Below are 26,635 nucleotides of genomic sequence, written 5' to 3'. Positions count from 1 at the left end.
AAGGTAACCATGAAAACCAACCCTACATCCCCCTCAGCTCCTCTTCCAAACTGCTCTCCTCCGCCACCGTTAGGCTAAGCTTACAGGGTAAAAGCTAAGTCCTTAACACGCTGTGGACGATAACAGGGCAGAGAGAAACATGAAGGCTGGGCCTTGGAATTTCCCAACAACTTTTGTTTCAGGTATCTACATTATGTTATACTTTATATCCTGTTTTTATGTTATATACATGTATATGTTCTAGGTACAATAATTAGAAAAGGGAGGAGGGGTAACTATTTCGTAGGGTGACTCTAAATGGGTATTGCTTGGTGAAGTAAAAAGTTATCCTAGTCTGACCACCTTCTTTTAAAGGCTGAGAAACTGTGGCCTAGAAAGGCTTATGCGATTTCCTTACCTACTAAAACCATTTATATTTGTATAGCTCTTAAATGTTAGTCCTAAAGTTGTATCTTTCAATGTAAGTCAGTGACTTTAAACTTTTGAATTGAAAAGTTTGTATTTCCAAATTCCAGGGTGAAAATTATGTGAAGTATATATACAGATAGATATAGATAGGAAGGAAGAGCTCAGATCCACTAATATCCATCGCACAATTTCGAGAACATGAACTCCCAAGTCTTTCTAAACAGCTCCTTTTGCCTCTGAAAGTAAGCCACTTCCTGCCCCCAGACCCACTTCCTGTCAGCCAAGCCTGCTTAACAATACAAAAAGTGAACAAACCAGTCCTGTCCCTGCTCAATATAACTAGAGAAAAATTATGACCTTAGAGCTGGAAGGGAACTTTGTGAACAGTCCCACTAAAAAGAGGGTCACAGTTCCCTCCTCTACTGTAAAACCGGGGTTTTGGAAAGAGCTTGTGCTAAGCCCTTCCCACTGTTCACCAGGCTAAGGCACTAATTTTGGAAGAAGGAAACTGAAGGCAGTAAGAAACTGCTTTCCAAGCATCTGACAAACGAAAGGACTGTCATTCTCACCCAAGTTCCAAATCCGTGCTGCAGGGTAACCCTGGTGGGGATTTCCTTACCTGCTAATGGCATGTAAAAATAATATTCCTAATACCTACTGGCTGTCGATTTTTAAGATCTTTTTTGGGGAGTGTCCGTAAGTAGGAACTGATTTCTTCTACACTGGGAATGACACACACCCTGTGTGTAAATTTAAACTAGGACACTTGGACACCACTTTCCACAGGAAGGGGTAAATACATAACCAGAGAATGTTACATTCTTCAAAAGAAACTGTTCCTTTCCAGAAACACAAATAATCATTATCCCTCTCACCTCTCCCCGCCCCAAGGGAGGCAAAATAAATTACCGTTCAAGGTCACTTTATCTAATAAGCTTGTGAGGTCTTGACTCTGTAGTATGTCATTTCAGTTTTACTAGGTGTGTCATACATATTTCAGCACCTATTTAGTTCACTGAAAAGTGAGGTTAATTATATCCACAAACTTAGGATCCCATAAAAGACACAAAGTAAGGGACGGGGCCAGGAGGGCTATCACATGCTACAATGGATTCCAGGCTCGTAAACCCTAGGAAATTAAAGGCCTAAAGACTAAACCTCATTCCACCTGGAGTGGACTGTTTTCTTTGTAAATTTAGAAGTCTGTAAAGAGTTTTCTAATCTGGTGGGAGGAAAGCCTATGAAAGAATGAAAGTGTCAAAACAACATAATTGCTTTGCTAACCTGCTGTTTTAGGGAAGGGCATATAAAATAAGCCACACTTAAACCTGCGCCATTTCTGAAATCAATCTTTGCCCCTAGTTAAGATCACATGTGCTGTAACAGTTTGCAGTATTAAAGAACATTTCTCCTATAAGGAGCTTAGATAAGATATATTTGAACTTGACCAAGAAGTCTGTACTTTTGCTATCTATCAAAAATAGAGAGTAAGACCCCAATAGTTTTCTTTTTTAAAAGTCCAAGCTAAATCAGCCAGCTAACAAAATCTGCTCGAATAAGCCCACTTCCACTGAATTTATGCTTTTAAACCACTCTCTGAAATTATATGAAGTTTAAAAAAAAAAAAAACCTCTTCAATTTGTACTCTCACAATCAAGTACGCTACATCCCGAGTGCGATTAGAATTATGCACCTGATTCCTTGATTGGGAGTAATCCTCTCGCCCACCTCGCCCCTGCAGCTCGTGGGCTGCTGCATTTACTGAGGGTCTCAGCCCCTCACACCCTGCCCCCATCCCCAGTCCCAGCACAGGCTGCATACTCATCTCTTAAAACGGCTGCATACAATTCCACTAAGTAATGCCCCACACTTGAGTGTGCTCACTTCCAATTTTCAGCTTTGAGAATGCTGCTATTGAGACAATGACCTATTTCTAGTTGGGTCACCGCCTCCCCCATCAAAAAAAAAAAAAAATCGTGGGAATACAGAGCCGTAGCGGAACTAGCCGCGAACAAACAGTTCTGTGTGTTTCCAAGTCGACTGCAATTCTGACTAGAGCTCTCCTTTAATAAAAGGTGTGTGGAGGGCGAGAGGGCCCAGGTGGGATTAAATCAGTCCCTCATCTGAACAGAACACCAAAGGTCTAAGAACTGCGGTTCTGCTCCGGGGATCCATGGAGAACTGCTCCCTGGGACCCAGCAGCAGGCAGGGCGGGCTCAGACCCCAGGGGAAGGAGCATCCCTTCCCGCTCTCTCTCTAGTGACTCAGGGATTTGTTGATTTGAAAAGTGACAGCCATCTTTCCCTTCCACCCCTGTAATGTGCTTTTAAAAAACCACCTTTTTATTTTGAAGAATTCGAAACATTCACAAAAGCAGAGAGAACAGTGCGATGAGCTGCCGTGTGCCCTGCATCCACCTACGACACGGCGACTTCCCTTCTAGCATTCTTGACTCATGTACTCTTTCTACCACTAAAACACATTTTTTCTTTTTTTGCTGGCACATTTTAAGACCACTGTGTATCATTTCACTTGTAAACACTTTGGTATGTAGCCCTAATGGACTTTAAATATGAATATATTTTAAGCTTACACACACATATATATAAGCATACACATATATAAAACCACCACGCCACTATCATAGCCAACATAATTAAAAACTATTCCTTAATATTTAAAGTTTAGTCGATATTCAGCTGTTCCCCATTGCCTCAAAACTCTCTTTTTACAGTTGATTTGTTCAAATCATATAATGCCCTTTGGAGTTTTGTCATCCCATTATATTTCCAAACTGCCCTGTTTGGCCAGTTTCTTAATAAACATCAAGTTTTCCCCACCTTATCTCCCCATCTAAGTCCCACTTAAGTGTCTCACCCAAATAGCAATGTATTATGTAAGCAGACACTTGAACGCCCAAGAAACAACATCCATAATTACGTAACCAAGGCAATGAAACATCTCAACAAGGATACTAGGCTAACATATTACATTTTCATAAATAAAGAGGTGGTTCCAATTTAAAATTTGTCCTAAGCTTTTACCAACTGATCTGTGATTCAATTTTCTCTTTAAAAATGTAAGGAATAGGACTTCCCTGGTGGCGCAGTGGTTGAGAGTCCGCCTGCCAATGCAGGGGACACGGGTTCGTGCCCCGGTCCGGGAAGATCCCACATGCCGCGGAGCGGCTGGGCCCGTGAGCCGTGGCCTCTGAGCCTGCGCGTCCGGAGTCTGTGCTCCGCAACGGGAGAGGCCACAACAGTGAGAGGCCCGCGTACCGCCAAAAAAAAAAAAAGTAAGGAATAAGACTGGATATCCTTCTAAGACATATTTTATTTTAAAAAAACCTATAGATGCAATAATGGTACAATAGGCAAAATATTATTCAAAAAGTATAAATTTCACCAAACCACATGCTTGAGAAATGATGGAAGAATCCAAGCAGGTATGGCAAACGACGACGTACTTATCACCAAACCCAGGTGAAAACAGGTCCTTGGAGAAATATCACCTTGGCGCGTGGTGCCATGTCGAGTGATTCACCAAAAAACAAGCAAAAATACGTCACCCTCGGCCCATTCCTAAGTCACTCTGCCCCATGGTTTTAACTCTTCACGCAACAAGAGTCAGTGAAAAGAACAAAACTACCTGTACCTCTTGGCAAAGCCGGGATGAGGACTGACCTCAGCGCCCACCACTCCCTGACAGCAGGTATTTGTCTTCTCCACTGCAGTGTGGGCGTCTTGAAAGCAGGTATTGCTCCCCTTTCGTGCACCAATGTATCCCCAGGACCTAAAAAACCTGGCACACAGTAGGTACTCTACTTGTTGAGTGAACAAATGAATTTTATGGAGGGATGTGGTGGTCTTCACTGTGGGAGCAGGAGAAAGGGGAGGCCCATCTATTGCATTATTCGTCTAAGTCAGGAAAAAAAAAATGCCCATCATGAGGTATGAGAGCTTTTAATCGGATGAGAATTCAGTAGTTACGAGTGGAGTGGCCACCTCTACTCTGTCCTCTGGGCCAGGCAGGCCCTCGGATCCTGCTTCCCAGATGAGGAAGCAGGGTTCAGGGAGGCTGGGATGCCCGCCTGCGGCCACCCACTCAGAGGCAGGCCTGTTCACCTGCTCGCTCATCCTCCTTCCCTCTGTTTATCTGCCAATACAGCAAGCATTTAAAGTTTGTTCTAGAAGCAGATAATGATGCTTCTTCTTCCCCCAAACCACTTGGCGTCTCACTTTGTAGCCAGGAAAGATAGGAAGCAAAGAAACAAATATCTATCACCGTTATGGGTAGAGATAAGTTGAAGTAAATAAAGCAGCAAGGGGTGCACAGTGAGGGGCTCTATTTTAGATAAAATGGTCTCAATCGTGGATCAAATTATAAAACTATCTACACTCAAACATTCAGACACAGACAATACTTAATTTTAAACGATCAGTGATAAAAACGCAACTCATTCATCTAACATTCTCTTTCCAACTCAAATATCAGGTACAAATTGCTTTCTTTTAGCATACGCCAGAAATCTGTCATTCTACAATGGCTTAGCAAATGTGACACAAGACACTACCGCCTTCTCTACAGAAACAAGACCCGCGGAACAGCAGCCTCGTTTAAAACATGACCTCAGCCCCAGCCATGCCTACTCCTTGGTGACAGAACTCACAGCACAAGTCCAGGCTCAGGCCTGTGACGCACTGCACACTGACTAACAAAACACGTTCTTTGTACTTTGGCAAACAATTTTTTTAAATTGGAACCAATGGGGTGGATCCGCTTCCAAATATTATTAGCTTAGTCATTAAATATATACAAGGTTGTAACAAAGGCTTAACAACAATTATTTTTATCCTAAAGCAGGGGTTGGCAAATCTTTCCGGTAATGACCCAGACAGTAAGTATTTTAGGCTCTGGGGACCGTATCTGGCACCTGCTGCATGTTCTTGTTCGTGTTCTTGTTGCTTTGAAAAATCCCTTTAAATTGTAAAAAACCAACCCTAGCTAGGCAGCCCACGCAGAAACAGTCCACAGCCAGATGTGGCCTTTACCTACCCCATCCTGAAGTAAAAACAATTATTTACAATATCTGATATGACAATTTTTTTGGTATTGACAGTTTCAAACTGATCATCTCTCAGGCAAAAACAGAAAAGAAAATTAGGTTGTGGAAAGTGACTTCAAATTTAACAGAATGGAAAGCAAAGTCTCACACTGTTTATTACAGTTTCATCCTTTCTTTTATCAATAAAAGTCGGATCAAGGTCAGAAAATTTTCATTTTGCTTTTAAGGTTTGTTTTCTCAGGTATATTAGGTTAAAAAGATAATTATTATGTTAATGCACTTTTCCATTTCCTTTGAAACAGCATTACTGTTTATCTATAGGTGTTTAAAAGGGCTTGGAGAATGCAATGTGAATCATAATCCAAGGAAAACAGAACTGACCACTGCTGCTGCCTGAATTCACCAGTGCCCAAAGGCAGAAGGGTAACTCCTATGCACTCCTCAACACCCACCTGAAGAATCTCACCCAGCTGGGAGGCATTCCCTGGCTCTCTAGGGTACACAATATTCTGTATCTCTATTACCACACTTACTATACTGCACTGCAATTCTTTGTTTACATATCTGACTCCCCTATTAGACTGAGAATCCCTTCAAGGCAAAAACCTATTTATTTTTATAGACCTGGCACCTAGCACATATAATAGGGCTTCAATAAATGAGGAAGGAACCCATGTGACCTACAAGGGAATACTGACAGCTAGAAGACACAGAAGACATAGAGGATGAGAAGGAGATAAAGTGTTCCTTTTTACTAAATAACTCAAATGTTTCACGTTGCTGTTTCCCTTGGAAGATCTACTGACAAACTTTACCTGGTTTATAGCAACTCGGGAACTAAAGCCCTTAGCTTTAGCTACAGGTTGCACTGAAACGTTTGTAAATGTTTCGGGGGAAAAGAGCACACAGGAAGTAAAGCTTACAGCATCTGAAGATAAATTGTTTGGATTTCATAGGTATGAGCTCCGTCTCAGTTTATCTCACATTCTTTTCACCTAAAAACTTTTGTTTTTACTTCCATTTTACAAATGACGAAATTGAGGTTCACAGAAACTAAATGGCTTGCCGAAGTACAGGTAAATAATAAATTAATTATGAAACTCTTCTTTTTACAGCTCTTTACATTTTTACCTGGAAAAATTATGTATATTAATTATATATTAAGTATTTCACTTTATAGTCAGAAGTCTCTAACTCACATCACAGCACAATGTTTATTTTTCTTTCTTTCTTAAAAAACACTATTTACAGAAGTCTGGAATAAGATCTTTATTCTTTACATCAAAAGCCACAGATACTAAGCATGTTAGAAGGAAAATAATGCAACCTTCTGGTCTCTTCAGTAAGTATTCCATATTTAATTAATAGTGGCAGACACACAGTTAGTGTTTAAATTATATAAATATATATATTTTAACATATTTATTGGAGTATAATTGCTTTACAGTGTTGTGTAGTGTTTAAATTAAAAACTGATTGGAGTAGTTGAAGAATCCCAAGTGTAGTTACTACTGAAATTAAATAAATTAGAGGATAATTCAAAATGCATTCACTGATTTTGAAAAAAGACTGAATTCTACTACTTCAGATTAGAGTTGAAATGTCTAAATACTGTAAGAAGGAGGCATACTGAATCATCCAAAGAATCTCCAAATTGTCAGATTCACAAAAGTTTAAGTTAAAAAAAAATTAAAGAATTACGATAATTCACTAAGAATAGTGATGTTGCTTTCCTTTCCCAAACTGCAAGTACGAATAAAATTACTCAAAATGTCGTTAGAAATCACAGTATTATTTAGGATGGTAACTAAAAGGAGAGGCCGGCGTGGAAGGATAAGAGAAGAAAGAAAAGACAACAAAGGAATGGGGTCTCTTTGTTCCCTGCCATTTAATAGGAAATGTTGGCCTCTTTTTCCCCTTTAAAAACAAAGAGAGCCAAAAATTGAAAGCTCGCTGGTCACTGCCAAATTAAGCTCTGCAACTGGACACCCTGCAGACAGAAGTTCAAATCAGAGAGATCCTCTCGTGCATCGTAACTGGTCCTGTCTTTCTGGAGCCTGAGCCCCATCTCCTTTTTCCCACCTCGGCCGCGTTCCAAATACCAATGAGGGCACCCGTGGCGCTAGGAGCTGGGACCGCGCACCCGCCTTCTGGAGAGCGGGAGATCGTGAGTGCCTTTGCCTGAAAGGAGGCTCCGGAACTGGGCTGGGCTTCGCTGCCCATGCACGACCACCAGCATCAACCCCACCGAGAGAGAGGAATATATAAAAACTGTCCTTTTCCTATGAAATCATCAGTGCCCGAACTCTGGGGTGCATCAGAACCGTCTGGGGACCTAAAGCAGAGACATCCAGTCCTCCCAGCCCTAGAGATGGGGATTCAGCGGTCCTGTGAGGGACCAGGAAGCTTCACGTCTCCAGATAATCGCGTAACCCGCATGTGGGAACCCTGTACTAAATTAATGCTAACTTTGAACTACGTGTGTCTATAGTGTGTACATACACCCAGGAGGAACATAAGAAAGCTGCTGGATCACTTTTAGCCTATGTGGATTTAAAAATACTATCGTTTAATAAGTCTGGTATTTGTATATATTCTGGCAGGGGGCAGCGGTTACAATGAAAGCAGGTGAGGACTTCTTTCATCAATCACAGTCACAAATTGATTAACAGCATGTACAAACCAAACCCTCAACCTCCCCTCCCACACCCGCTCCTTTTCCAGGTTCCTTATCTCAGTGAATGGCACCACCATCCAAACACTTATGCAAGCCAGACACCAGAAGGCAGCCTCCACACCGAGCTCTGCCCTGCACGTCCGATCTATCACCGAGTCCTACCAAGTTCACCTCCCAGACACATGTGCTTCTCTCCACCCGCAGCCCCGCCCTGGTCCAGGCTGCCACCACCTCCCACAGCCCAGCACCTCCTGCTGATTCGGGATTCCGGTACGGCAGCTGCAGTGACCTTCCAAAAGGCTGATCTGATCAGGTCACCTCCTTCCAGTCAAAACCCTTCAGCGCTTCCCCGAGTTAAGCCCCCATGTAGCCGTTTCCCGTCTCGCCGCAGGTGTGTCCCCTGTCTCCCTCCTTCACCTGGAGGACGCCCGACCCTTCACTCTTCACGTAGCTCAGCACAGTCAGGACGTGCGTCCGGGTGCGTCCCTGACCCCCGACGAGCACCCCCCCTACGCACACGCCATCGCACGCATTCAAGTTATTCTACGACTACAGTCTGTTCCTCTCACCAGACTGTAACTCCATGACAACAGGGACTGTTTCTGTGTCTGCTCACCTCGGCAGCCTCAACATCCAGCACAGTAATGCGTGAACGTACAGACACACTCGCTGTGCCTTCCAGTGTGACGACAAATGACTAAGCCCAGCCAGCGCTCCTTACCGCCACATGGGAAAACCTTAGCTGCCTAACTCACCATCTGCGTGCGGTGAAGGAGGGGCACGGGGAAAACGGATCCCGTGTGTGCTCCTCAATGGGGCGGGGGGATGTATTAGGATATTCAGTGAATTCTGACCGTGTTAAAATATTTAGTGGAAGAGGCTACGTATTCTCCAGAGACAAGGTCATCTCAGAAATTATCTTAAGATTTTGGCATAGGGCAGAATTTTGAACACACTTTCAGAGTTTTCCTACTTGAAGGGAGAAAACTTAACTTTTACATTAGAAATTTCCATATCGACACTTTAGGAATGAATAGCTAAGGCATCCACGGGTGCCACTTAAAGGCAGTTCAGGCTAAACTTCTCAGAAAACAGCTTTAAGAGAGCGTGGCCTTGAGCACAACACCCTTTTCATCCCCAAGCTTGACTGCAGTGGTTTTCCTTCCTGACGCCCCACGTCTCCTCTCTGTCACAATGAAGAAAGCGAGTATGGGGGAAAGGAAGAAGGAAGGGGAAAGGAGCCCGCTGGTCACCCTCAGCCGAACCGTGGGCAGGAGGGCCGCTTCCTGAGCCAGAGCCCTGGGCACAAAGCCCGTGCCCCTCCCCAGATGACAGGGACACACCAGGCCAAACCGGCCAGCTGGGCAGAGGGTGTGGTGCCTTCTGGACCTCAAACCATCCTCCTTGAAAGTCTACCCATCACACAAGAGTAGAGCCCAGAGCAGCTGGGAAAAGCAATGGATCACAGCCCTGGAGTGCCGGGAGGGGGGGGGGGGGGCGCCCGCCCCGGGGGATCGAGCAAGACTTCCCAGTCTGCCTGCCCATCTCTGCAGCAGTGGCTTTCCTCTCAGCTGTGTCACACTTTACCTAAGCCTCTTTCCTTCCTGGATGGCTCCCAGCGGGTTTTCCAGCTCCCATTCCAGTGTTTGCCTGTGTCTGGGCTTGGGTCCCAGACTGCAAGCTCCCCAAAGACAAGATCTGTTGCAACCGTCTGTGCGATACCCTGTGCCTGGCGCCGGGGCGACAGATGCTCACTGAACGTGTGGACGTGCAATGTCTTTAACAAGTGGTGATCGCAGAAGCAGTATTAAGAGAAAACGCAGCAAGTAAATATTATTTCATTTATATAAATTGTTTTACAAATAGAGTCATCCACTGACTCTGTTCAGACATACCAATCAACAATACTTTGCCTGACGAATTCAAGAGGTCTGGAGGAGACTCAAACCGTGACTATGCAGACGTAGCCATCTTTATGGTTTGCCTTCGATCCTGTTGTTAAAAATCATCATGGGAAGCCACCTAACAAAATTCTTAATCTGGGCTTGAATAATAGGAATCAATAACCATTTGTTCAAAGGACACATCTGTAGAGCTTGTTATTGGATGCTTCAGCTTTAACATCTATGAGGGAGCAAAAAACAACAGTAACAAAAACTAGATACTCTATAACAGCCTTAGGAGTGCCTATCAGCCAGTAAGCTCGCTCTTAGTTATCTCTGGAGTGGTCCTCATAGGATTCACATGGAGTGGCCCTCATAGGATTCACATGGAGAAAGACTTAAGTGTAATCATTTTACGAGGCAAAATCTCCAAGACCCTCCCCCACCAAAAAGGAGGCAGGTAGAAATTTCCTATGAAAAACAGCTGTGGCTCACATAAAAGGGGACCTCACAATACCACCTGGAAATAACTGAAAATATTATACAAAATATAGTCTTTCAAAATCTGACTCCGGTTATTGGGACCCTAACATACAAAGATGTTACAAGTTAAGGATGGCTACCATCCCTCCTTAACAGGTCAACAACTATCTGCACTTTGTCGGAAGAACATTTTCCAAGTTTCTGATCCATCATAAAGGAACTTCAAAGCCAAATGAAATGAAAACACACCTGCCCTAAGAAAGAAAAAGAGAGCCTTAAAAAGGAAGAGCATTCTGACACACAGCACAACATGGATGAATCTGGAGGACGTCACGCTAAGTGAAATGAGCCGGCCACAGGAGGACAAACACTGTGCAGTCTCACTTATATGAGGCACCTAGAGGAGTCAAACTCACAGAGACAGAAAGTAGAGGGGCGGCTGCCAGGGGCTGGAGGGAGGGGGAAATGGGAAGTTAGTGTTTAATGTGTACAGAGTTTCCGTTTGGAAAGATGAAAAGGTTCTGGAGATGGATGGTGGTGATGGGTGCACAAAATGTGAATGTACTTAATGCCACTGAACCGTAACTTAAAAGTAATTAAGATGGTAAACTGTATGTTAATGTAAATTTTACTACCAAAAAAAAAAAAAAAGACAGAAAGAGAATAAAAGAAATTACAGATCCTTATGAGAAAGTAAAATAGTGACAGGAAACAGGTTTACTGACTTTTTTTCTGAGTGATATTTTAAAAGCTGAACTCTGAATCTTTTCTTTTAATGAAGTAAAGAAAACTACACCAGGAAGGGTAATCTCCTGATCACTGCTCTGTGTAACACAGCACAGGACTGTCCCTGAGTAAGATGTTGTGCTTGGGTCTGTTTTATATCACAGGAGTTGTAAACCCTGAACGTCACATGCCAATTGCAAATTGTAAATGAAAAGAAGAATTCTGTGTAGGAAAAAAATTTTCTGCATCACAAATGAATCATCTTGATGATGTAACCTAGGCAAAAGCTCTATTGGCCTCTGAATCTTTTAGCATATTAACATAGTAATTTATTTAACCTAACAGTAAAGTAAAACTTTATTAATAAAGAACTCCTTTTAGAGAATCTAAAATTTAACAGTAGAAAAAACACATAACTGTTTTTTTTGACTGACTACAGAACCAACTCGTTTGAAAAACAAGAAATAAATCCCACATGTATCTTTTATTGCAATTTTTCATGAATCCAGATATTCTCTCCACCGTGATTCAAAACTCCAAAATCTTCTCCCCAATATCTAGCCACCAGTTCACCTGTGTTAAAGCTGGTAGAACAGGTACAACTTTCTAAGAAACGCTGGTCACAAAGAACCTGCCTCATTCCCACAGCTTAAATGAAAGCCTTATATAAAAGCCCAGCCTGGCCACAGTCTACCCGAGATGGCAACATAATCAGATGCAGGGGACAGAGATGAGGGCACAGCAGCGCTCCAGTCAGCTGACGTTTACGATGTGCACCGGCAGTGCAGGACTAGAGGGCCCAGGAGCCTCCTAATCAAACTCCAGGGCTACCTTCCTTCATCTGCAACTCAAATTCGTTACTAAACCTCTTTCAGATAGGAATCCTGCTGCCACCAGCACATTCCCGGGTTAACAGAGCACAGCTTCACGGGCCTGTCGTAAAATGGACTGGAACGAAGCTGCCCCCAGAAGGACAGCCGGATGCCCTTTAAAGCGCCAAAGGAAGAGCTGGGGTGCAGCTGGCTCCAGACCCTCGAAGGGAGTCGGCGTGCTCCGTCGGAAGCCACCTCACTCTCCCTGCGATTTAGACGACTTTTCTTTTTAAGAAACTTCCAAGTTGCATTAGAATACAGGTTTTAAACAGACCGAAAACGCGTAAAAGGGAATTCTAATTTTTATAAAAGACCCAAACCACTGGGGGCGGGGCGGGGGGCTCGCAAACAAGACGGTAGAGAGAAAAGCATCATAATCTTGTTTTCTCCAGGAGTTCCACAAAGGACCAACTAACAACAAAGAGGAGACAATTCCCTGCTCCTGTCCTCTCGTCCGTTTAGAAAAGAGCTCTATTCTACAAAAAAAAAACTGCCCCAACACCTCGCCCAGGTAACTCCACTTGAAAATAATGCCCGAAGCATCCGACCCCGCCCAGAAACTGAGTTACTTACTGGTTTCGGCATTTTCGGTTCCTGATGGGTCTTTCTCAGTCTCCTGGAAACACACCCTCCAGCAGCAGCTGAAATGGTTTTTCCGACCTAGAGGCAGAGGAAACCCCTTTAGAGCGCCTAGCAGCCCTCCTCCGACTCCCGCCGCCGCCGCCGCCGCCCCGAGACTCGGCGCTCACCCCGCGCTGCTGCTTAAGAACTGACCGGGCGGGCGCCGGGATGAGTCACCGCCCAACCTGCAATTACGGCGGGCCGGGCGGGCGGGACCTGCGCGGAGGGGCTGCGGGAGACCACGGGGCGAGGGGCGGGCAGCCGGCGGGGAGGGGGCCGGGTGGGCGGGGCGGGGAGCGCGGAGCCTGGGCGGCGGGGGAGGGGACCTCGGCGCAGGGCGGGCGGCAGGCGGGGACTGGCGGGGAAGCCGGCGGCAAAGGGGCACGGGGCCGCTGGGCCTGGGCTGCCGGGAGGAGACCGGGGCGGGGGGCGCCGGGGCGGGGGGTATCCCTCGGGGCTTTCGGGAAACCAGCCTGGAGCCCATAAGGCTGCAAGTTTCACTTTGTGAAGCAACCGTTTGCCCCAGCGCTGAAACCGCAACCGTCAAACCTTTGAGAAACACTTTTTTAAAACTGTCCCCGCCCGGGAGCGGCGAGGGCCGCCCGGCTGGGCGAGGAGGGAGGGGGCGCACCCACGCAGCCCGGGCTTCGCTGGCATTTGGGAGAGGGACCCGAGGGGACAGAGCAGAAAGAGGAAGGTGGCGGGGCAACCGGGGCGGCCACGCGGGCAGGTTCAGCTTCACCTGCCGTGTGTTTGGGCCGCAGGGAGAACCGCGTGGTCGGGACCCCACCGGCCCGAGACCCCGGGAGCCGGCGGCGGAGCGAGCCCGGCTCCCGTCGGGACCACCAGTCCCGGGCTCGCGCGCCGGCCGCCCAGCCGCACCTGTCGTCGAGTTCCGGCCACTGTCCCCTCCGCGGAGCGCGCGGCGCGAACCCCCCGGCCCGGCCCCTCAGCCCGTCGACCCCGGACCGCGCGGCTAGCTCACCCGCAGCTCCCGCACAGGACGGCTGCGCTCCCCGCTGTCTGTGCGTCGGTGGAGTGCGCCCGCGGCCCGCGCTCCCGAGAGTCGCCGGCGGGGCGGGGCCCCGGGGCGGCGCCCCTAACCGCCCCGCCCGCTCGCTCGCTCGCTTGCCAGCCCGCCTGACCTGCGAGGTGCGGCTCGCGGGCAAGATGGCTGCGGCCGGCCCCCGCGCATGGGGGCGCTCCCTTCCTCCCACGGCCCCGCCCGCCCGGCGCCCCCGAGGGCCGCGGAGACCCGGGGAGGGGGCGCCCTCCGCCTCCCCCCCGCTCCTTACCCCCTCACCCCACGCTCGTAGAGACCTCTCCCGCTTCGCTGCTCTTCCCCTTGCCCTTGGAGAAGAACTTCGCCGAGTTCGACTCAGCTCCCGAGGGTAGATGGAAAGTGTGAGATTGTTCCGTAGTGGACAGAGGAAGAGCAAGAAAATGTAAATAAGCCTAGAGGAGCCGGCCGGCGGCCACCGAGGAGGTGCTGGGCCGTTTGGGGTCGGCCTGTCCCGTGGTCGGGACATTTTGTTGTCCTTGCCCCGGGACCGAGACGGGCTTCTGAGAACCTGGGACCTGGCCGCTGTGTCTCCGCGCACGTGGCCGCCTCCGGGCTCGGATTCGGCGGAGAAGGACACAAGCATTAGAAGGCGCTCCATCGCCGAACGCTCTTGGTTAAAGCTCTTTAGATTTTACTAGCACAAAGCTTATTGGAAAAGAAATCTCCATAGGGAGAAATACTAGGAATTATTTTAAATATATATATATATATATATATTTTTGCAAATGCTTCTCAAGAGGAATTACACACACACACACACACACACACACACACACACACGGACGTCGGTGCCCAGTGGGATTTGTTGCGCAGTGATTAAGAGAGCTAGCTCAAGAGCAGTGGTTCTCAAAGCATGCTTCCCAGACTAGCAGTAACAACATCACCTGGTAACTTGCAGAAATGGAAACTCACAGGTACTGCCCCGAAACCTACGGAATCAGAAACTCTAGGGCTGGGGCCCAGCAGTCGGAAAGGTGAAAGGCTAAGGGTTGAGACCAGAGATTTTCCTGAATTCCTTTCCTGGACTCACCACTAACTCCCTGTCTGAGTTGAGTGAGTTATTTAACTCCTTGGTGAGTTAAGAGCTATTTAACACTTTCACATCTGTAAAGTGGCATAATTATGGCACCTGTTTCATAGGGTTGTTATGAGGATTTAAGGAGTCGCTACATTTAAGATGCCTAGAACAGCGCCTGGCACATAGTAAGCACTCAACTCTATGCTGGTACTGAGAGCAACTAGTGACTTTGGGCAAAGCACCAAACTCTAAGACTCAGTTTCCCTCTTTGTAGAATACAGATACTAGTAGCACCCACTACATGGGCTTGAAGGGATTAAATAAGACCATGTATGCAACGTGTTTCGCACCATTCTGGCCTCCCAGTAATGCCCAAACCGTCATTGGGACGGACTGCTTCCGGGGTACTCCTTGTCTCCTGTGACCCCCTCCTAGCTGCAGGTGAGTAGGGAGGGCTTTTTTGAGATTTGGTTCTCTATTTGGGCAAGTCTGTTCCCTCTGGAAAACTGACTTTCTATTGTAAAGTGAAAATGTAAAGGGGACTTCATGAGGAAGGAAACTATGAAAGATATTTAAACTACAGTGATAAAGGTTCAGGTTGGATATGTCATTCCTAGCACACTCTATCTCCACCTCTTATCATTGCCTGGAGCCTTGTTAGCTAATTTTGGTCCCCAACTCTACTGATAGGATATGACTGTAATCTAATTTTTTATCTCACCCAGTTTATAGTATATTGTTTTAACTGGATGTTTGAAATAACAGTAGCCCAAGACCTTCTGGAGCATTTCTGCACTTTACCCTTCAGGGGAATGCTAAAAGATGAACTGGCCTGTGGCGGTGTCATAAAAATGAAAAGATCACAGGTTTCAGAAGCACACAGACCTAAGTCTTCATCCTGGTTCCAGCACTTACAGCTGGTCACTTTGGGCAAGTCTCTTAACCTGACTGAACTCCCACCTCTCCATCTATAGACTGGAGATAATAATGTATATTTCATGGTGTTCTTCTGTCACTGAATCGTATAATGTGAGCATTCAACTAACTCAAATGCAACTTCTAGGTATAACTTTCTTGCATAAGTTAAAATAGTACATTGTAAATCAACTATATTTCAATTTTTTAAAAGTCTACAAATAATAAATGCTGGAGAGGGTGTGGAGAAAAAGGAACCCTCCTACACTGTTGGTGGGAATGTAAATTGGTACAGCCACTATGGAGAACAGTATGGAGGTTCCTTAAAAAACTAAAAATAGAACTACCCTATGACCCAGCAATCCCACTCCTGGGCATATATCCAGAGAAAACTGTAATTCTTTTTTTTGTTTGTTTGTTTTTGTTTTTGTTTTTTTTGCGGTATGCGGGCCTCTCACTGCTGTGGCCTCTCCCGTTGCGGAGCACAGGCTCCGGACGCGCAGGCTCAACAGCCATGGCTCACGGGCCCAGCTGCTCCGCGGCATGTGGGATCCTCCCAGACCGGGGCACGAACCCGTGTTCCCTGCATCGGCAGGCGGACTCTCAACCACTGCGCCACCAGGGAAGCCCGAAAACTGTAATTCTAAAAGATACATGCACCCCCCGTGTTCATTGTAGCACTATTTACAATAGCCAAGACATGGAAGCAGACTAAATGTCCATCGACAGATGAATGGATAAAGAAAATGTGACACACATATATATATAATATTACTACATATTACTATATATTCCATATATATATATAATGGCATATTACTAAGCCATAAAGAAAAGAATGAAATAATGCCATTTGCAGCAACATGGATGGACCTAGAGATGATCATACTAAGTGAAGTAAGCTAGACAAATATCATATGATATCGCTTATATGTGGAATCTTAAAAAAAAAAAAGATTCAAATGAACTTATGTCTAAAACAGAAAGAGACTCACAGACATAGAAAACAAACTTACGGTTACCAAAGGGGAAAGGGAGGTGGGGGGAGGGATAAATGAGGAGGTATATATATGTATATAATGTATATATGTAACTGAATCACTGTGCTGTCCACCTGAAACTAACACGATACTGTAAATCAACTATACTTCAATTTAAAAAAAGAATACACAGAGAGGTAAGGAATGATTACAAAAGAGAATGGTCACTACAGAAATCGGAAAATTATATTAATAAACTTAATTAACTAATAAAAATAAAATAGTACAGCCATATTTTGCATATGCATTCCTCATGTCTTACATTACTGAAAGCTTAAATCTTATGCTACATGCTACTGTACAGGTTTTTATCTCCCCAAAAAACCAAAAAATTTATACTGTCAAACTTATGACTGTTTTAGAAGGATTTTTCAGGGGTAATTTATTTTCACCTGATGGTAGAACGTAAGCCCCTTCCCAACCGCTGCCCCCCACCCCGTTCCGCTCACCACACACACAAGACTGAACTCCAAGGAATCTATGCAAGTTGCTTAGGGCGGTGATACCGAATCAGGTGTGCATTAGAATCACTCATGGATTCCCCCTCTAGGAAACCCTGGGATCTTGTTTTTAACAAGTCTCCAGGTGAGCGTGATGTACCCAAAGATTGGAGAACCACTGACGTAGGTGTGGCAGGATGTTGACAAATGTTACTTACCTTGCCTCACCCTTCACCCTTCTTTGGTGAAGTTATTCTCCCATTTTGTAAGTCATGGTTTTGTTCACGTATGATCATCAGCGCCCTGGCAGAAAGTGAAGAAACCTGGAGCCGGGAGTCTTAGATACCATTCCCTGCTCTGGCTTCCACTAGCTGTTGACCTTGATCCACTTGTGCCTCATTTCAGGGTTTTGGTTTTTCAGCCAGAGGAGGGAAATCAAACGTCTACCCACGAGCCCAGGTGAAAGGCTGTTTGTTGGTATACTGCTTGGAGTTCTTCAGGCAAGGTTACACGAAATTGAGTTCAGGCAGCCCTCTCAGAAGCTTTAGACGCAGACAAGGACGAGAACCGTCTGCACAGAGCATCCACGCCCCCTGATTGCAGGTTGCCGGTCAGGTCACTTCGGAACCTACCTCCATGCTGGTGCCAGCCTAATCTCAAGAAAAAGCTCACAAATAGCACGACAGTCTCTAGCCTCCATCACTTGTAAAGAACAGTCAATAGGCAACAGGGAAATAGAGTACCCTTGGCAAAACAATGATTTGTGTTATCTTGCAGGACTCAGTAACCTTGGGTGAAAATTCAGGACAGTGGGTGCAAGAGCACGAGAATGAACAAGGACTCAGACAGCCTGAGAGGGGGCCACTCTGCATCGTGCCTAGAGATCTTTTTTTTTTTTTTTTTGCGGTACGCGGGCCTCTCACTGCTGTGGCCTCTCCCGTTGCGGAGCACAGGCTCCGGACGCGCAGGCTCAGCGGCCATGGCTCACGGGCCCAGCCGCTCCACGGCACGTGGGATCTTCCCGGACCGGGGCACGAACCCGCATCCCCTGCATCGGCAGGTGGACTCCCAACCACTGCGCCACCAGGGAAGCCCTGGAGATCATTTTTAAGGGCTTTACAGGACAGTAATCTGGGAGGCTCTTGGCACTATATTGATGGTATGGCTTATATAGTTTGAGTCCACTAAGAATAATTCTGGCCACTAGGTGTTCTATTTTAATTGTTTCTTTGGCTTTTTTAAAATTTGGCGTAAATAACCTTAATAGTTTTTATGTAAAAGAGTACTAATGACAACACTTGTTTGACTAATAAACTCCCAACTACTGTAGCATCTATTATTATTTTCCTTATCTCCGATCAGCTTATGAGATTAAAAAAAAAAGTTTCCAGTTTACAGCCATGTTGTATGATGACATAGTGGACAGGACCTTGAACATCCTCTATTCAGATACCCACATTTAACAGAGCAAAGAGCCCCACAGAGATGATTAAATTGTCTGTAGTCCTGCACCCAAACTTCTCTTGTCAAGATAGCCAGTGACCTACATCTTGCTAAATCAAGGGGCCGGACTTCTCCGCCTCACCTTACCCTTCTCCTAAGCAGTCTTGGACACATGTAGGACTCCCTGGGAACATTCTGTTCTTAGCGTTTCTGTTCTCTCCTCCCCCGCTTCTCCTGGTTCCCCCTCTGAAGCGGCTCTCCTCTCCAGTTCCTCCTCCGTGCGCCTCCCTGTGGACTTGGCTCCCGGCTCATTCCTGGGCCCTCATCTATGCACACTCCCTTCCTAGGTCATCTCATCCGCTCCAAGGCTTAGATAACATCTCCAGCCCCGACCTTTCCCTAGAGCAACAACTGTGTACTTGGTATCTCCAGTACTCTGGATTTTCTGAAACCTGCCCCCCTTCCAACCTTCCCCTTGGCCCTAACCCTAGAGGTCAACCTGAATTCCTCTCTTTGCCTTGACTGCACTCCAACCTCCCCCCGTTGTGCATCCAATCCAGCAGACCTAACAGCCCTGTTTAAGGGTACATCAGATGGAGTCTCTCCCCTGCCGGGGGGTTTTGGAATAAAACGCAAACCCCTTCCTTGTTCCACACCCACCACCCCGTGTGGCCTGGCCCCCTCCTGCTTCCCCAGTTCTGTGTCCCATCCTCCCCGTGTTCCAGATGCTCTAGGTGCCCGCCTCAGGGGTCTCATACTTGAGGTTCCCTCTGCCTGGAATGCTCTTCCCCCATCTCTGTCAGCCTGGCCTTTTCCAGTGTTCCAGTTTTTTGCCCAAATACCACTTCCTCTGAGAGTACTTCCAGCTCCGTACATGAAGTGCTACCTTCGGGATCATTCCCTGCCACTTCACCTGACCTACTGTGTTGAGAGCACTTAGCACTCTCTGCTATAGACTGGCTCGTTTGTGTCTTTTTTCCTGTCTCTGGCACAAGAATGGAAGCTCCTGGCTCTCCTGTTTGCTGCTATGCCCTCAGCAGCTAAAACAAGCACCTAATAATTGTTCCGTAAGTCTTTGCTGAATAAATAAGTGAAGGAATGAACACTGCTGGTTGGTACCAAAGCCAGGTCACTCATTAGTTTTCTTTCCAACATACCACACCGCTGTCTCCAGGATTGCTAACCACGGAAACGGTTTATGTACCTAGATTCCAACTGTCCAAAACACCACTGAAAGCCAGATGAAGGTGTGGGGGGGAAATATTAGAAAAAAGAGTCCATCTATTTAGAAACTTTCTAGGTTTCTCTTAAAGTTTATGCATTCCAATTTTAGTTGGGATTCTAACAGGTTTGATTAGCTCTTTTCTGGGCACGGCAGATTAGAAGGGAGGGTGCAAGGCACAAGCAGACACCCTGTCAGCAAAGAGGCAGAAAAACTACACAAAACAGACAGTAACTCCGAATACAGTCAGCTGGGGTCATGTAGCCCAGAGACAGCCTTACATTCCTCAGGAGTCCCGAGGGCACAAAGTAGAGCCCAGGCCACTGACTGATATTCATATGGGTAGTTTTCTCAGGAAAGGGGTCTCTTTATGTCTGGTCTATGCTATCGGGAAGCATATTATTTTGTAATTTTTAAAATCAGTATAAATTCATCATAAAATAATTCAAGAGACAACTATGTACCAACTATCCAGATTTAACAATTGGTAATATTTTATCACATTATTTTCAGATTATTTTAAAAAGAAAAAAAGAAAAGCACTAAAACCCACTAAGCCCTCCTGAGGAGGAGGCCTCCTTCTGAAGTTGCTGTATCTCCTTTGTGCATGGTTCAATGTTTTATACGAAAAAAATCCACTTATGTGAAACAAATTAGCTCCCAAGTAAATTAGATTTTTTAATTTTGGTGTTTGGTTGCAGAATATAAACAATAAACATTTAAAAATCACCATGAGTTTTCCTTCCTTCGTCCTTCCCTCTTTCCTTCCTCCCTTCTCTCCTTCCTTCTTCTTCTTTTTGATTGTCAAAAGCTAACTTAAGGGGCTTCCCTGGTGGCACAGTGGTTGAGAGTCCGCCTGCCGATTCAGGGGACACGGGTTCGTGCCCCGGTCCAGGAAGATCCCACATGCCGCGGAGCGGCTGGGCCCGTGAGCCATGGCCGCTGGGCCTGCGCGTCCGGAGCCTGTGCTCCGCAACAGGAGAGGCCACAACAGTGAGAGGCCCATGTAACACACGCAAAAAAAGCTAACTTAATAAAGCAGTTAATGTGCTGGGAATGCCCGGCGCGATACAGACTTTTCCACGGGCGTCTGCACCGACGCCCACTCACACCAGGAGCTCCTCGGAGGCTGGGCCATTCTCTGCTTTCTCGGTATCTCGAGCACCTAGAAGAGAACCTTGCACATAGCAGGAGCTCAGTAAATATTTATTGCACTGACTCGAACACAGAGGCGCCCTGGGTGTTCTCTGTAGTGATTAAAATATCTCACTGAGTATTAGAGATCTGAATCCTAGAGATTTGACATGTAACCTGGAAAACTGGCACTTAAAAAAAATAAAGCTGTTTGCTAACAGGGCAAATTTCTGTAGCAGATGATAGATGTTACCTGACCCGGCTGGATCCTACTGAATAGCAAAAGACTCCCTCCGGAATGAACTCATCTTTATAACATCTTGAGGAATGCTTTAGGCTGAAACATGGACCACATGCTTCATTGGACAAATATTTATTGAGCTCCTACCCCTTGTCAGGCAGTTAGCTATAGGGGGAGCAAAACAGATGAAACAAACCCCTGAAGTTTACACTTAATTAAACTTGGCCTTTGGCTGTTTGGAATTTACCAGATTCTCCATGAACTTCTATGACCTTGGCAGTGCCACTTGGCCAATCTGCAGTTCCAAGCTACTTCTTCAGACTGGGTCCTCAAGTGACCCCCGACAATTTGATTCAGGAGTGCATGGACGGCAGGGCGGTGGAGTCCAAAGACAACTGTACAGTCTGGAGCTGGAGCCAGCTCTGCCATCAACCGTGACGGTGGCACATGGCTTCGGACCACGCTGCAGACACAAGGCCAGCAGAGCAGGCAGCTCAGCTGCAGGAGGGAAGCCGCTGGACTGGAGGAAGGTGGTCGCTGCAGGCGGGGTGCGCCGGCTGCCCCTCAGCTTTTGCTCCCGGCTGTGGCCACTCTGGAGTGTGGGCCCTGCCCTGTCACACGTCTAGCTTTCAAGAAAATCTTGAAATCCTGATTTTCACATGAAATTTTCCAACTTTTAAATGTTGGCAATGAGTTAAATTTTTTTTTCAAAACACTATGCAAGCCAGACAAAACACATCTGCAGGCTGGGTGTGTGCATCCCCTGTGCTCTCTAGGCCGGCTTTGCTGTCTGTGTTCACAGGGGTTCGACGCGGGGCCGTAATACCCCGCTCAGCTCCAAAGCGCTGGCGCTGCAGGCACGATGCTCCTGCACGGCGGCGACGCTGCTTGTGGGGCTGTTCTGTGTGTGTCTGGGTGTGCTAGAAAACGCACCGGCCGGCCCCAGGCCTTGGTGCACAACCTTTCCATCCCGCACACACACAGAGTCAGTTCTTGGGGTCACGCTTTCCATGCTGAGAATTGTTACAGCTGGCAGCTCAAGGCTGTACACTTAAGGGATGTTGGAGAAAAAGTTCCCCTTGTTTGTGGTGGACACAACCCCCTGAATGACTGGCCGAGGCTCATCCTCCCTTCTGCCTCCCGGTGCGGTCCTGAGCAGCACGCCCAGCCCTGCCCTCCTATTCTCCCTCCCACACACTCGCTGGGCAAGAGAGAGGGGCTTCCAGTTTCTGCACATTTCCTTGTCAGACGGCTGTGTTTTGCATCTAGACTAGCAATGCCCCACACCCTCAGGACTGGCCTACTCCTCTGGCCTCTCATCGCTGTCGCTGCGAAACCTGTTCTGAAAGACGACCTAGAACAACACCTAGTGGGTGCTGAGTGCAGAGTCACCACCATCGCATGCCCCTTTCTTCTTCTAAAGACACCTGACCATCTTAGAACACATTTTTCTCCCCGGGCCCGCCAACAGCAAGCCTGGGACATTAGGCACGTGTTTCCTAAGACTTGCTTTCATTTTGAAACGATTTTTAAGAAAGAAAAAGCAAGGCAGTCCACCCACAATCAGAAAGCTACTTTAGGTCTCAGGGCAGAATTTGCCAGGGTTGACATCCTGGATTTCCTAGGCATCGGGGCACATGCTAACTGGTGGGTAGGGGTGAAGCTGATAGGACTGCTAAGCTCCTGAAGCTCAGAACTCTGGTGTCTTCTGTTCTCTTCCTCTTGTCCCAATGCCTGGCCCATAGTCTTCTAGAACTTGCAACCGAGAAGACCCCTTAACTAAGGAACCCCTTCCTGCTTTCACATGGAAGACAGACTATTTCCTTGCCTCTGAGGGACGAGGGGAACATGCAGGGCTCCCCTGTAACTCTGATGGAGAAGGCCTCACGTGATCTGACTGGTATGTTTGGAGGGAAGAACCTGGTCACGTGCAGCCTGGCTCTGTGTGTGCGTGTGTGCATGTGGGTGTGTGTGTGTGTCCAGTCTGCCTGCCTGCAAAGAGGACGGCTCTGCCCCTTTAAGCCATGCATGTGCCAGGGCCCGGCCTGTCTGGGAGGGCTGTGAGGTTCAGGGCTCCCTGTGAGGGGGCACATTTGTTTAATCCTGTGGTTCGGTTTTAGAATGGCCGCTCGCTCACAGATCTGGGCCACATTCCCTGGTAGCGGCTTTATCAGCAATAAAGCTCTCGGGTTTTCAGAACTGGGATGGGGAGAGGAGCCAGTTTACTGGGCGCCTTCAGGCTGCAACACAGGCCTCTAATCTCTCTCCCCGGGTCTATTCCATGCAAGTTGAAAAGAACGATCATCCCTCAAGTGTCATTTCAGTGCCATAAATTTCCTGCTCCTGTTCTCTTTATGCCTCCTGAAACAAATGAAAATGTCCTCTTATTAAAGACTTCAAGGTGCTCTCAGACAGCAAGGCTTTTTCTCTGAATGCTTTTCATCCTCGCAATATCTGAGTGAGAGCCTGGGCTCTGTTCTATCCACGCACGCCTCGCACCCTTCCCTGCCATTTCCCCACTGCCCCTGAAAACACCTCCATTCTCTTTGCTTCTGTCACTTTCTCCGTCAGGGACAACCCATCTTCAGCAACTGTATCTCTCCCTTCTTTTAAAACACTACTCAGGACTCAAGCTGCCCCTGAATAACGAATTGGACTCCGTTCTCTCTAAATACTGTACCAACTCTCAAAATATTTGAGCTGAGGCTTACTTGGTCCAAATATTTATGTTGTGGCTAGTTACATCAAAGAGAGCTTTTCATTGGTGAAAGTGTTTTAATCTGAGGCAGGAACTTGGTTATGGCAACTTGAAGACATTTGTCCTCATTCCCTGGTACGTACATTTTTCTCCCATCAGTGTTATTGAAGGGACCAGGATGTTTTCTTTTGCGACTTCCCATATAGCACTAAGAGTTCTTAGCAAATAGCAGCAACCAAGATGTTGCAATGGGTGACTTACTGAACATTTCTCCCAGAGACCTTTCACAGAACATTCTGCGTATTAAAATGGAATCCAGGTCTTTAGGTTGTAATTACTCTTTTGTATTCCCATTTCCCATTTCCTCACCATCCTAATGTGTTTAATGTATATCTCTTTGTTTATATGTGTTTTCTGCACAATGTATATTGTTCTGTGTACACATACTTTTAATCTATATAAATGATATAAAGTTGTGTATCTCCTTCTGCTTCACTTTTCCCCACTCGGCACTGTTTTTATTACCCACCCAGCTTGCTGCGGGTTCATCTAAACCTTTGCTCCTTGCACCTGCATAATCCTTTGTGTGTGTATCCACCACGTGTCACCTGTCCCCCCTCCCAGGTTGGACATTCAAGTTACCTCCACAGATGCCAAAAATATTGCACACAGATCCCTATGGACCTGAGAATTTCACTGGCACATATGCCTCAGAGGACTTGTTGGATCCCAGGAAGATGGTCTTATAACTTATCATCCAGACAAGGACAGTCTAGAAGAATGAAAGGGAGCACTATTAATAATCACATGGGGACAAGAAGCATAAACCGTGACTATCTCAGGCGAACCGAGATGCGTGCTCACTCTAGTCAAAAGGTCTGAGTACGTGTAAATGGAACAAGGACCTCCCAGAATGATTCCCACATCTGCACTCCCCCAGCAGGGCAGGGGGGTTCACATCTCCACATCCTACTACACTTATTTGGTGCCATGACGATAACTATAAAATGCCTCAGTACTGTTGAAATCTGCATTCCTCTGATCACCAACATGTCTGACGTCTCTATGTGTCTGCTGGCCTTTTGGATTTCCTTATTTGGAAACTGTTCCTTTCCTTTGCCTATTTTTGTTGGGGTTTTCTTGTTGTTTGCGAGAGTTTCCTATGTTTTCTGGTTATTAATCCCCTATCAGTTTTAGACATTGCGAATATGCTCTCCATCCGCTGAATTAATTTTGTCCATGGTGTTCTTTCTAACCAAACTCATCAGTTTTCTTGCCTTTATAGTTTTGTGTTCTTAACATTCAGTTTTAGAAGCACTTTCTTTCCCCAGTTCCAGAAAAACATTCTTCTTCATTTTCTTCCATTAGCTTTTTAGTTTTACCTTCCATATGTAGGTGTTTAATGTCCCTGGAAGTGTAGTCCACCCTTTCGTGGAATTAATAGGGATGCAGTTTTATTTTTCTCCATACAGAGAAGCAGTTTTCTCAGCTCATTCAGTTCACCATCCCTCCTTTTCCCTTGATTTGTGGTGTCAGCTTTATCACGTGTGAAGTTCCCCTGTGTTCCTGGGTCTACAGGTTCTCTGTTCTGCTCCATCAGTCTGTGAGTGCTTGCATCCTACTGCAGGATGGCTTTGTAGTAAGTGTATCTTAATAGCCGATAGGGCAAATTTCCCCTCATTATCAACAAAGATCTTCATGAGATCCCATTATAAACAAATGAATCTCATAAAGATCTCTGCTGGAATACGTCCAGAATAGGTGGAGCTGCTCCATTTAGATATTTTATCTTAACCTTGTTCTCTTACTATCATGGTCTTCGTTTGATCATTAAATGTGAAGGATTCTTTACAAATTTTAAGTTTTTGTTATAGAATTCAGAGTGGTATTTCATTTCTACTCAGTTCCAACTGTTGTGAACGTTTTTAGCACAAACCTCTAAAAAGGTGAATGTAGCTGTGTCACCTGAGAAGGGCACCTTTGCTGCTAAGGGACCAGGACTGTGCCTGGCTTGCCCATCGTGTGGATAAATGGGAGAGCAGCCTAGCCTTCTGCGTCCCCAGTCACTCTGGGAATGGTACGAGAATCCTTGCTCCCCCTCCAAGACCTCTGCCTGGCAGGCCACAAGTCAGGTTACCCCTGAGGGCACTCAGTGCCTGCTTGGCACTCATACTGGTTATAAATGTCTGAATCATTCTTTCCTCCTTCCCACCCACATCCTCTGGTCTAATCCCTGACAATTCCACCCTTAACCATCTCTTCTGTTCCAGCCTGACACCCACTGCTATTTTCCCAACCCAGTTTCCAGCCTTTACAGCCCTTTGCTCCCCCAGCTAGAGCCACTTGGTCCACACTAGCCCTGTGACCCCAAGGGTCAGTGTGGACCCAACACCTTGGGACTGGGCACCACGACACATGTCCAAGTAGTCCAGCTGGCCTTGGGCTTCTACATCTTGTTCTCATGTTGCACCCCAGATCTGGTCACTCATGTAACTGATCTTATTTTCTCAAGCATCTTTTTAAAAATTCCTTGATAATAATCCATTTTATTAATATGCAAGGGAATGATAGAATTACCAAAAAAATTCTTTTTTTTTTTTCAACTTTCTTTAATGGCTAGCTGGGCAGAGGACAGCTGGGTTCTCATCTCTGCCTTTGCATTCAGTTGAATAGATTCAATAGAATA

General features: G+C 46.4%; 1 protein-coding gene across 1 annotated transcript in view; it reads right to left on the bottom strand.

Annotated features, from left to right (window-relative positions):
• The window catches only part of EZR (ezrin), a 49,954-nt gene extending 35,558 nt beyond the window's left edge, over positions 1–14,396 (bottom strand). Inside the window, 5 exon segments of the mRNA XM_060114419.1 lie at positions 12,688–12,774; positions 13,721–13,785; positions 13,788–13,869; positions 13,871–13,999; positions 14,001–14,396. Of these exon segments, the coding sequence (XP_059970402.1) occupies positions 12,688–12,774; positions 13,721–13,785; positions 13,788–13,869; positions 13,871–13,999; positions 14,001–14,396 (759 nt within the window).
• Between the last annotated feature and the right edge of the window lie 12,239 nt (positions 14,397–26,635).

Source organism: Mesoplodon densirostris, chromosome 12, assembly GCF_025265405.1.
Source record: "Mesoplodon densirostris isolate mMesDen1 chromosome 12, mMesDen1 primary haplotype, whole genome shotgun sequence".
Taxonomy (NCBI): domain Eukaryota; kingdom Metazoa; phylum Chordata; class Mammalia; order Artiodactyla; family Ziphiidae; genus Mesoplodon; species Mesoplodon densirostris.
This window is presented reverse-complemented; position numbering and strand designations above follow the sequence as displayed.